Source organism: Mustela nivalis (genome assembly GCF_964662115.1).
Source record: "Mustela nivalis genome assembly, chromosome: 17".
NCBI classification, from domain to species: Eukaryota; Metazoa; Chordata; class Mammalia; order Carnivora; family Mustelidae; genus Mustela; species Mustela nivalis.
This window is the reverse complement of record NC_139036.1, coordinates 12,066,398-12,079,665: the sequence shown is the minus strand read 5'-3', so window position 1 is coordinate 12,079,665 and position 13,268 is coordinate 12,066,398. Positions and strand designations below refer to the sequence as shown.

The 13,268-nt window shown below is 38.8% G+C and overlaps 1 protein-coding gene across 2 annotated transcripts in view; it reads left to right on the top strand.

Moving 5' to 3' along the window:
- The window catches only part of ASPA (aspartoacylase), a 28,797-nt gene that overhangs the window by 12,072 nt on the left and 3,457 nt on the right, over positions 1-13,268 (top strand). The window contains exons 5-7 of one of the 2 annotated variants that reach the window (XM_082705857.1): positions 2,298-2,391; positions 6,449-6,556; positions 11,379-11,488. In XM_082705857.1, coding sequence (XP_082561983.1) covers positions 2,298-2,391; positions 6,449-6,556; positions 11,379-11,488 — 312 coding nt within the window. The remainder of the gene's footprint in view (positions 1-2,297; positions 2,392-6,448; positions 6,557-11,378; positions 11,489-13,268) is intronic. The other variant, XM_082705858.1, reaches the window with a different exon arrangement.

Here is a 13,268-nt window from a genome sequence, read left to right as displayed (position 1 = left end):
ACTTTCACCACTTTTGTTCAACATAGTATTAGAAGTCCTAGCAACAGCAATCAGACAGCAAAGAGAAATAAAAGGTATCCAAATTGGCAATGAAGAAGTCAAACTCTCTCTCTTCGCAGATGACATGATTCTTAATATGGAAAACCCAAAATACTCCACCCCAAACTACTAGAACTCATACAACAATTTAACAACATGGCAGGATCCAAAGTCAATGTACAGAAATCAGCGGCTTTCTTATACACTAACAATGAAAATACAGAAAGGGAAATTAGAGCATCGATTCAATTTACTATAGCACCAAGAACCATAAGATACCTGGGAATAAACCTAACCAAAGAGGTAAAGGATCTGTACTCGAGGAACTACAGAACACTCATGAAAGAAATTGAAGAAGACACAAAAAGATGGAAGACCATTCCATGCTCTTGGATCGGAAGAATAAACATTGTTAAAATGTATATATTGCCTAGAGCAATCTATACTTTTAATGCCATTCCAATCAAAATTCCACCAGTATTTTTCAAAGAGCTGGAGCAAATAATCCAAAAATTTGTATGGAATCAGAAGAGATCCCTAATCGCTAAGGAAATGTTGAAAAACAAAAATAAAACTGGGGGCATCATGTTACCTGATTTCAAGCTTTACTACAAAGCTGTGATCACCAAGACAGCATGGTACTGGCATAAAAACAGACACATAGACCAGTGGAACAGAGTAGAGAGCCCATACCATTCTCTTACACTGTACACAAAGATAAACTTGAAATGGATAAAAGACCTCAATGTGAGACAGGAATCCATCAGAATCCTAGAGGATAACATGGGCAGTAACCTCTTCGATATCAGCCACAGCAACTTCTTTCAAGATATGTCTCCAAAGGCAAAGGAAACAAAAGCGAAAATGAATTTTGGGGACTTCATCAAAATCAAAAGCTTCTGCACAGCAAGGGAAACAGTCAACAAAACAAAGAGGCAACCCACGGAATGGGAGAAGATATTTGCAAATGACAGTACAGACTAAAGGTTGATATCCAGGATCTATAATGAACTCCTCAAACTCAACATACACAAAACAGACAGTCATATCAAAAAATGGGCAGAAGATATGAACAGACACTTCTCCAATGAAGACATACAAATGGCTATCAGACACATGAAAAAATGTTCATCATCACTAGCCCTCAGGGAGATTCAAATTTAAACCACATTGAGATACCACCTTACACCACTTAGAATGGCCAAAATTAGCAAGAAGGAAACAACATGTGTTGGAGGGGATGTGGAGAATGGGGAACCCTCTTCCACTGTTGGTGGGAATGCAAGTTGGTGCAGCCTCTTTGGAGAACAGTGTGGAGATTCCTCAAGAAATTAAAAATAGAGCTTCCCTATGACCCTGCAATTGCACTCCTGGGTATTTACCCCAAGGATACAGATGTCGTGAAAAGAAGGGCCATCTGTACCCCAATGTTTATAGCAGCAATGGCCACGGTCGCCAAACTGTGGAAAGAACCAAGATGCCCTTCAGCGGACGAATGGATAAGGAAGATGTGGTCCATATACACTACGGAGTATTATGCCTCCATCAGAAAGGATGAATACCCAACTTTTGTAGCAACATGGACAGGACTGGAAGAGACTATGCTGAGTGAAATAAGTCAAGCAGAGAGAGTCAATTATCATATGGTTTCACTTATTTGTGGAGCATAACAAATAGCCTGGAGGACAAGGGGAGTTAGAGAGGAGAAGGGAGTTGAGGGAAATTGAAAGGGGAGGTGAACCATGAGAGACTATGGACTCTGAAAAACAATCTGAGAGTTTTGAAGGGGTGGGGGGTGGGAGGTTGGGGGAACCAGGTGGTGGGTATTAGAGAGGGCACGGATTGCATGGAGCACTGGGTGTGGTGCAAAAACAATGAATATGGTTATGCTGAAAATAAATTTTTTAAAAAATTTTTAAAATAAATAAATAAATAGTAACTGTAGCCAGCAGTGAAAACAAAAATAACTAAATCCATCCAGAAGGAAAAATTATTTCCTGTACTTGGATCACAGTCCTTGAGAATTGTTTAATGTACCTTCTACCCAGAAAGCTATGCAGGATTCAATTTTATATGTAATTCATTGGTGTGTTTTCAAGTTACAATAATAACACTGAATCTTAGAGTATTCCATAAAGCTGTCTTGCTAATCTTAGCTGATGTGGTAAAACATATTGAAGGCATTATTGACTCTCCAGTGGAAAGAACAAAGCAAATGGTCTTTGCATAATAAGAAAGATGTTTTAATTTCTTTTCAGTCTTCTTTGGCTCCATTACCCTGCTATGTTTATCTTATTGAACATCCTTCCCTCAAATATGCAACCACTCGTTCTATAGCCAAGTATCCTGTTGGTAAGTCATATTTTCCATTGTCACAACTGCACAAAATGTATCCTAGGTGAAACTCTGAGAAAATTATTTTTTAAGAATATTTATAGCTATCTTGATAATTATTATGGCTTATAACTATGAGTTAATAAGCAAACTAACTCCAGGCAGGCTCTAATTATATCAAATTTCTTCAATTTCATTGAGCAGCTTTCTGCATTCCAGGAGAGAAACAGTGAGCTGAAGGAACTTGAGTCTTTTATAATGAGCAGTAAACATGCCTACCTTTTGTCCCTAGAAAGAGATCATCCCCATTTTCCAGGACTGTTCACTATGCAAACATTCTTAAAAAATAATCTGGAACCAGGGCAGTCAGTGTCTTGCTGGGAAGACATGCAGAAACACAAAAGACCCATGAAAAATCTTGTGTCAACATTCTTCTTAGCACCTGCTTTGCATTCATGTCTCCCATAAACTGTTTGCTATCCATTCATTTGTTTGACCTTAATGTTACTTGGCTGTGAATTCATCTTTGCCTTCTAGCAATTTCCAACATGGAGGTTTGCATACTCAGTCTCTTTTTTCTGTATTCAACTCTCTTCCTGAGTGACCTACTAACGTAGTTGTTTGCAGATATACTACAATCTTTAAAATTGCTATCACAACTTAAAATCCTTTTTTGTTCTCAGATGGTTTTAAACAAGAGTAATTTAACTTAAAAACAAGTTGTCAAACAATATAAGCAAATTTAAAGTCATCCTCGTTATTCAGTTGTTGATAATTTGGTGTGAAATCAGGGATCTCCTGGGGCAAGCTAAGTATCCAAGTATAGGTAATTATTTGAAACAAACAAAATGCTTAACAATAAAGGATAGAGAGCCTATTTCTCTAGGACACCAAATAAATCAAAAGATTTCCACACTTTGAAAAAGCAGTCCTGGTTTGTGATGTTTGTGGGCCAATGCTGTTCTTAGCTAGAACAAATATCTACCAGTATGTTTGGTCCTAAAAAATAAAACCAAATCTTTCAAACATTTTAATATGACAGAGTATTAAGATCATCATAAATAGTTAGAAATACCGTATGTTCTCCCTGCAATTTTGCTATTTGGAATATTTTTATGTCATCCACACATTGAGGGGAAAAAAAAAACCACTTAAGATCAGAGGAAAAACTATCTGAAACTCAACATTTTATTTTATTTTTTCTAAGATTTTATTTATTTATTTATTGGGGGGAAGATCATAAGCAAGGGGAGAGAGAGAAGGAGAGGAGAAGCAGACTCCCCGCTGAGCTGGGAGCCAGATGTGGGGGCTTGATCCCAGGATCAGGGGTTCATGACTTGAGCTGAAGGCAGCCCCTTAACTGACTGAGCCACCCAGGTGCCCCTCAACATTTTATAATACACCTATAACTTCTGCTCATAGAAATTTGCCTTAGCTTCTATTGACCTTCTACAAGGACTCCTTTTGCATTCTTTTGCCAAGGCACCTAAAAAATGGCAGGATGATTCCAGATAAACTTTATTCCAGAAAAAAGCCGTTTGCTTCAGCCAGCCTTAAGCTCATTCCTAGAATCTTCTTCATTTTTGTCTGTATCTCTGTCTATCATGTGTGCATGGGCATGCGTGCACGCACACACACACACAGAAGAGAAATTAAACAGAATTTTCTACTAACTGTCCCAGGTTGACCATGGCCTCATTAGAGACTCAGAAGATTTAATTTTATGACCATTACTTCTTCAGCTCCACTTAGGACTATGCCATGGCCGTTTTCTACAAATCTAAACATTCTTCTCTGACACAGGATCTTGTGCCAAGGTTAATTGCTGGTTTAGAAAATAAGGCTGCCCTATTATCTTCCACTCAAAATCAGAAAGGGAAAAAACTGTCAATAACTGACTTCTGGGTCAAATACCCACTCCTAACCATCGTATCTTCTCTCCACATAGGACTGTCCCACACCACACCTTCCATCTCCCCCCATCTCCCCCAGAACAAGGAAATGTAGAATATTTTTTGGCTGCAAGAAGCTCAAATGGCTTAAGCAATAAGATAAATGTATTATTTTATGTAACAGCTCAACAGCATCATGAGGGGCTAGGTTCTTCTAGACTAAGAAGTCTATCATTGTTAGCATTTTTTTAGCAGCCCCATGGCCACAAGATGTTCACTGTAATTTTAAGCATCATATGCCAACAAGGTAATATCTAGTGAGTGAAAGAAAATTCTTAGGAACTCCCCTGCAGACCTTCTATTATAATCACTTGGTTAGAACTGGGTCACATATCCATTCTTAAATCAGTCACTAGGGTAATGGGAGTACTCTAATGAGTTATATTATTCCACATTTACACCTGAGCTGGAGAAAAGTTCCCTTACCTGGAAGATTGGACACCCAACCAAAATTAGGACTCTGTTAATGGAAGGCGGTAGAATGGCTTTTGGATGGGCAGCCAACAATGTCTTCAATAGCACAGATGTAGACATGTCCTTGAACATGTTTTCATACATCTGTACAAATCATTTATACACAAGATGCTTACCTTGGCCACACTTATACCACATACTTAAATATATGTCCAAACGTGTATACAAGGAAGCTAAGCATAGGGGCGCCTGGGTGGCTCAGTGGGTTAAGCCTCTGCTTTCGACTCAGGTCATGAGCTCAGGGTCCAGGGATAGAGCTCCACATCTGGTCTCTGCTCAGTGGGGAGCATGCTTCCCCCTCTCTCTCTGCCTGCCTCGCTGCCTAATTGTGATATCTCTCTCTCTCTCTCTCAAATAAATAAATAAAATCTTTAAAAAAAAAAAAAAAGAAAGAAAGAAAGAAAGCTAAGCACAACAAATAAAAAATGTTGATCGGGACACCTGCATGGCTCAGTGGGTTAAGCCTCGGCCTTCAGCTCAGGTTATGATCCCAGGGTTCTGGGATCAAGTCCCACATGGGGGTGTCAGAGGGGGGAGTCCTTGCTTGGCGGGGAGCCTGCTTCTCCCTCTCAAATAAATAAAATTCTTTAAAAATGTAGATCAAATATAGCAAGATTGTGTGAAATCAAGAAATGAGAGAAGTGAGTGAAAACAGAATGGGTGAAAAAGAATGTATATGAATACATATGAATCATCTGGAAGAGAATGGATGATATTATACTTGGTAAATGGTTTAAAAGTGGAGGAGGTAAGAACTGGAGGAGTAATTGTGTTGGAGGGATAACTATAGGGATTGGAGGGAACAGGAGGGAAGTGACTAGGTATTTGGTGTAAGATTGGATTGGCACTCGGGGCACCTGGGTGTCTCAGTGGGCTAAGCCTCTGACTTTGACTCAGGTCATGATATCAGGGTCCTGGGATCAAGCCCCGCATAGGGCTCTCTGCTCAGCAGGGAGCCTGTTTCCCCTTCTCTCCTGCCTGCTGCTCTGCCTACTTGTGATCTCTCTCTGTCAAATAAATAAGATCTTTAAAAAAAAAAAAGATTGGATTGGCTAGGAGTGAAAAAATAAATACAAATTTATTCTAAGGAAAACTAAAACTGTCACACTATCATGTCAGGATGGGCTGTTATGTAAAGGTAAGTAAGAATGTTGCTCTAGGGTCACATAGATTGTCATGTTGACTTACATCCATGGCTCTAGAGTTCTGTGACTTAAATAGGTGACTTTCCTCCAGTCAAAACTAAATATTTGGTCTATGACAGTTTCTCTTTGTGGCCACTTACTATTTTGTCAATATAAATTTCCCTACTCTGTTTACTAGGTTATGATATTTAAGCATTTTGACAATATTGAAGGAAATTTGAAGAAAATTGACCCCAGGATTTTACTATTCTAATACAACTCTTTGATATTTTTCCATGTTTTTTCCCAGTCTTGATTCATTATGCTTATAGCATGTACATGCAGATGTTCTGCTTTTATTTTTTGCCTAACATTGCCTCAAATATTTTCCATGATGCTACATGGTCTATCTTTTTAATAATTTTAATGATGGGATTATAGGTCTTTATATATTAAAATGATCAATTTGATAATGTGTTGTAATACTCTTTGTATAAATATGACTATTTCCCCTTTTGTACCGAGGTATAGAAGTTGGCCCCCAGCCTCAAGGGGTTCTGAGAGCGGATATTTTGGATCAAATGAGAAAAATGCTTAAACATGCTCTTGATTTTATACATAATTTCAATGAAGGTAAGCAAGAGATAGGAACTGTTTCCTTGTTAGTGTGTGTGTGCGCGTGTGTAAAGAAATCAGAAAGGGAGCTGAAATGAGCACACAGTGACTTAACCACTGAACACTGAAACAGCAATTGTCAAATTTACCATGCCCATGGTAGTAGATGATTTTTAAAAATGTTATTCACTTCAGCCATTCTTCAGTGACCAGGTAGACAGTTAAGAAAAGCAGCTACTAAATAAAGCTCTCCAAATAAAATCCTCATTTCCTAATTTCCAGTTTAAAAAGCAAATACTAATTAAAATGTCCAGTAAACATATAAAAAGATGTCTAATATTACTAGTTATCAGAAAAATGCAAATTAAAATGAGAAACCATTTTCTCCCATTAAAGTGAAAAAATTATTAAAATCTGATAATATTAACTGTTGGTAAGTGTATACGAAAAGAGGATGCTCTCATCCCTGCTGGTTTAAATTGGTAAGGGCACTTTGGAGATAATTTTTACAGTATCCACTTTTTAAAATACACAAATCCTGTGATCCAGCATTTCCATATCTCAAAGAAACACAAACACATGCACACCCAATACGACATACACAAGGGTAGGTATCAGTGTCATAGGAACAGCAAAACATAGAAATGACCTGAATGTCGATCCATTGGTGAACAATTAAATAAACTAATGTGGAAAGATCTTCAAAATATATTGTCAATTATAGAAAAGAAGCTACAGACCAAAGCATGCAGTATAGAATTTGTTTAGAATAATAATAATAGTAGTAATATTTGTTTAGAATTTGTTTAGAATAATAATAATTTGTTTAGAATAATAATAATTGTAATAAATGCTTGTTAAAATACACCTACACATATATCTTAATACACAGGAAAAGTTCTAGAGGAAAATACAGTAAACTGATAACCATGATTATTGGGGAGGGGAGTAAAAAAACAGATTAATTTTGTTTTTATTGTTTTCAAGGTGAATGATGCATTCATTTATTATTTGTGTAATTAAAAAATAATTAAATGGGGCTGGTGGTGGGGTGATATATGGAACTCCACTATCTGCTCATTTATTTGGTAAACCTAAAACTGCAGCAAAAATAAGTCTTATGAGTTACTAAAATTACTTAAAAATAATTTTTTTCTTTCAAAAGAATATTTTTTTAATTTAAGTTCAGTTAGCAAACATATAGTACATCATTAGTTTTTAATGTAGTGTTCACCAGTTATCCCAACACTTCACTCCCCTCCCTTCTGCAGCCCTAGGTTTGTTTCCTGGAAGGAGTCAGGAATCTCTCATGCCTTGTCTCCCTCTCTGATTTTCTTTAAAATATAAAAATAAAGTATAATTAAAACCCAAGAGACCTGAAACTAATATAACACTGTATATTAATTATCCTGGAATTAAAATTTTAAAAACTTAATAAAATTTTAAAAACTTTTGGGGCGCCTGGGTGGCTCAGTGGGTTAAGCCTCTGCCTTCAGCTCAGGTCATGATCCCAGGGTCCTGGGATCGAGCCCTGCATCAGGCTCTCTGCTTGGCGGGGTACCTGCCTCCCACCCCCCTCTCTCTGCCTGCCTCTCTGCCTACTTGTGATCTCTGTCTGTCAAATAAATAAATAAAATCTTAAATTTTTTTTTAAATTTTTTAATATTCCTAAAAGAAAGAGAGAGAAAATCCTATGGAAATAACTATTCCAGAAGGCTGAATTGAAACTGTTGTGGAGTTGGTCATTATAGTGACAAGCCTGGAGAATAGTTCAGTGTCGTGGGGGATAAAATGCCTTAATGTCAGATTGTGCACCCTACTTCAATCACAGGAATTTCTTTTCTGCTTAGGAATCCTTTGACTCCAAAGTCATAAAGACTGAAAATCAGATTTTTATCACCTTTGTCTGAGGACAGGGTCAATAGCATTGAATGGACCTGGTATCGGGAAGGTCACCACTAATTTACAAGACACCCTTCCAGTAATAAGTGTGGGACTGCAGTACATTGAGAAATGATGTGCCAGGTAGAAGGCCACAAACCTGAGCGAAGAAGCATGGTTTCCAAATCCGAGTCCACAGAATCCTACTCCCGGGCTGCGAGTCTCCTCGCCGTCCCATCGCTCCGGGACAGTTCAAGGACAGCTGCTCCAGAGCCGTTCGACTGTCTGATTGTTCTGCCATGTAACATTTCACTTGAGCAAAAGATTCTACAGTTCAGAAATGTTAAACCACTATAACTTTTTAGTTTGGTGGATTTTTAACTAACACGGAAAGAGCACAATTACCCAAAGAATGCTGACAAAGAGATAACCAACCACCTAGAGAAAAATCTCTAGAAATGTGCAGAAGAGCTCCGTCCTTGACCCTGTGCTACTCAAAATTGTCAGTAAGTTGGATAAAGATAGATGTGACATGCTTATATATAAACGAAAGGTGGCAGGAAGCTTTCAGGAAAATATTTGGGGTCAGGAGGTAGATCCAAAAAGTCCTGACAATCTTTAACAATTGTCTGAGGCAAATGCTTTAAGTTAAATACATTACAGGTACAAAGTTTGCTTTTATGTTAAAAAAAAAAAAAATCCAGGAGGTGATGGTCTCTCTCCTGCATTGAATAAACACCACTTGGGGAACTGTGAATAAATTCTGAGTCCATATTAGTGGTTAGCCAAGGAGTAAATTAAGAATGCTAAAAGGTTTGAAAACCAAAATAAGAGTAATCCCCAAGACACACACAGAACTTGAGTTTACAAAGTACCTTCACATAGAACCTCATGAATGTGACCATGTAGGAGTAGTGAATAAGAATATTTAGATCAGCAAAAGAAGACTTTATATTGGAGTTTTAGAAGTGTTATATTGGAAAGCAATTAGACTTGTTTTCTGTGACTGAGGGCAGAGTAGAATCAGGGGGATAGAGTTACCTACATACATAAATTTCTTTTTTTTTTTTTCTTTTAAAGATTTTATTTATTTATTTGACAGAGAGAGATTACAAGTAGGCAGAGAGGCAGGCAGAGAGAGAGAGGAGGAAGCAGACTCCCTGCTGAGCAGAGAGCCCGATGCAGGACTCGATCCCAGGACCCTGAGATCACGACCGGAGCCGAAGGCAGTGGCTTAACCCACTGAGCCACCCAGGTGCCCCATACATAAATTTCTAATTAACAACACTGACCACGCTTTGTGAAGCTGTCTGAGCTAGACTAAGATGACCACCAGTGGGCCAGAAAGAGATGGAGAATACTCAAGCACTGATGAAGTTAGGCATTTGAGCCTCCTTCAGACTCTGAGATTCAAAGTAGCAAAAACGTGCTACTTTATTTTCTATCACTTTTTCCTTTACTCCCAATGGACCTTCTGCTTTAAAGAGAGGACACCTGATAAGTTTCCATCTTCCCCTGAAAGGTGGGGTAGATTGTAAAAATGGCCACAAATTCTTTCCTTCTCTGCATCCATGTTCTTACAATGTGCTTTTTTAGATACTTCTACCAAGAAATGGAGTCTATTTCCCTACCTCCTGAATCTTACATGTTTTGTGCCACAGAAGAAATTTGAAAGGGACTTGCCCTCTGGGGGTTGCTCTCTTGCTCCCCTTGCCAGAATGTGGATCAGCCTGGCCTAGGCTCTTAAATAATGGGTGATTATGAGGCAGAGGACTCAGACACCCTAGCTCTAGCCAATAGGCCTGTCGAATGCCAGACATGAGAGTAAGACCATCTTAGATCATCCAGCCCCCAGCTGACCTGCCAGCTTGCCACAAACACATCAGCAAGCCAGCAAAACCAGACAAACTGCTCAAACAACCCACAGAGTCATGACTAAATTGAAGGTCCTTGTATGACACCATTGCGTTTGGGGCAGTGTGTTAAGCAGCAAAAACTAACTGATACAGAAATGATCATAGGTTACCACATTCCAACCCTGGCTGCACTTTCTGCTCTAAAGACAAAAGAAGGTTTTTCTTTGAGTTGCAACCATAGTGCACTCTGAGCCCTATGTTGGATGAAACTTCATCCTGTTTACTCAGGGTTGCCTGGTATACGTGTACACTACTTCTTTTCCAAGTTTCTGGGCTGTTTGATGTTGCTGCATCTTTGGAAAGAGGACCCCACTGTTGGCAGGTTGCCTGTTTCCCCGTGTCTCACAGTACTATTTAAAAGAAGGGCCACAATGCTGATGTCATCTTACCTGCTGGAAGTCCTCCTGAGGTTGTGGGATCAGAGAATGTCAAAGCTGGAAGGAACCTCCAAGATAAGATCATTCAAAATCTGCATCTGACAGGTGAAGAAAGTAGGCCTCAAGAAGTTAAGTTTCTTGCTCAAGATTACACAGCTGGATTAAAGCCTGGGTATCTTGACTTCCATCCCAGGCCCTTTTTCTCCCACACTGGCTTCTCAAGTCCTGTTATCTACTTCTATCCATTAGTGTCTTTATGGACAATATACCAATAGGAGTAGTTTGAGAACTTCTTTTGGCCAGATGTTGTTTATGAATATCCTTAACTAAAATGGTAGGTTCTTGTAACTGTCTTCATTTTTTGGTTGTTGTTGTTTTTCCCTTAAAGTGTTAACTTCCTTTTTTTTCCAAGAGGCATTTTTAGGGGGCGGCTAGGTGGCTCAGTGGGTTAAAGCCTCTGCCTTCAGCTCAGGTCATGATCCCAGCCAGGGTCTTGGGATTGAGCCTGGCATCAGGCTCTCTGCTCAGCGGGGAGCCTGCTTCCTCCACTCTCTGCCTGCCTCTCTGCCTACTTGTGATCTCTGTCTGTCAAATAAATAAAAAAAATCTTTTTTAAAAAGGGGGGGCATTTTTAGTCACCAAATATACATATTGTTTTCACCATAGGGAAAGAATTTCCTCCATGTGCTATTGAAGTCTATAAAATAATGGAGAAAGTTGATTATCCCAGGAATGAAAATGGAGATATTGCTGCTGTTATCCACCCTAATCTGCAGGTAACATTTGCTGTTTCTTTAAAGTATTCAAAATAATGATGCTCCACCTTCCAATAGAACTTTATAGTTTACAAACCATTTTACATACTGTTCTCAAAAACCCTACAGTATAGGTAGGGTATTCAAACCTTCATTCAGTAAATATTTACTGAGTAGATCCGTGCTGGCTCTGGGGGTACACAAATACGTTTGTGGTATTTACAAACCAGATATACTAAATGCTAAACTGTGGTTTATAAATCAAGATAACCAGATGCTATAACAGAATAATGATGTAGGGAGGAAGGGGTCAGGCAAGGCCTCTCAGGGAAGGTGAAATTCCTGCCCAAGTGCAATGGGCAGGAATCAGTGCATCTGTTTTAACTTAAGAAAACTGAGGTTCACACAGCCTTCCACTTATGGAATGGATAAGTCACAGGGTAAAAGGCAGAACACAGGGAATATGGTCGATGCTGTTGTAATAGCATTGTACTCTGAGAGATAGTAGCTATGCTTGGGGTGAGCATAGTATAAAGTATAAACTATGCTGTGCTCCTAAAACTAGTATAACACTGTGTGTCAACTACATTCAAAAAAAAATTTTTTTAAAGAAAACAGAGGCTCAGAAGTTAGATCTTCCCCATAGTCTGTAGCTATCCGTGGCAGATCTAGAACTAATGTTCTTTGCAGTTTGATCACATTGCTGCCACCTCCCTGCACTCCGTACTGAATAAGTTAGAGCAAAGCATTCAAATTTCTTCCTTCGCAATGTTTTCGGCCACATTCTTCACTCTCCTCAGAACCCTAGTATCTGTTCCTTGTCTGACTTGATCAATTATGGCATAGTTAAGGGGGAAGAAAAGGCTCTTCAGAGAGTTGAAAGCTGGGATAGGCAAGAAAAAGGTAGAAAAAAGGAGGAGCAAAGATTCCAAAAAGCTAAAACTTCCATTCCCATTGTGAGTACCGTACTCACCCTTAGACATCAGAGATGGAGGAGACCTGGTGGATTATCTAATGTGGGGCTTTCAGCTCTGGCTACACATTGCCTTGAGAGCTTTTGAAAAATAATGATGCCAGGATCCCACTCAGATAATCTGATCTTGTTGGCCTGAGTAATCAAGTGGAGAACCATTGATCCAGTTCAGATTCCTATTTAATGACCCTAATACTAGTCATCCAGACTTACAACTTAAAAAAGTAGCCTGCCCCAAAATACAAATAATTGGAACAAATTGTGCTGAGTGCCTTTGTGTGATCCAGGTAGACAGCAGAAGGAACCTTGGGCAGTGATTTAAAGGAAAGAAAAATAAAGAGTGAGGGAGAAAGAGGAAGTCCTACAGATAAAAAAATAGCAAGTCCAGAAACAGAGGCCAAGATGTTGATGTCCTAACTGACTACAACACAGGATTTTTTAAAGAACTTTTATTCCTCGGGGATCCTTGAATAGTACAAAAATCATCATGGGGAAGCCGAGAAGTGAGGCAGAGAATAGTTAACAAACAGGGTTAGTGGTAGGTGTTGAAAGGAAGGTTAGTGTTGTTCTCTGATGGCTCTGTATCCTACAAGGAAAAGTGATTCATTAGTTATTGCAGAAAATATAATTGAATCACTAAGTCTATTCAGGGCCCTGAGATTCAAGATAGACAAAGTCCCCATGGAGCTTCCATACCAAGCAAGGGAAAACACACCATGAATAAGTAAACAATACATAAGCCAGTCCATTTCAAATTGTAATGAGTACTATAAAAGAAATAAACAGAATAATAGAGGCTAGCAGATGGTTCCTATTAGATGAAATGGT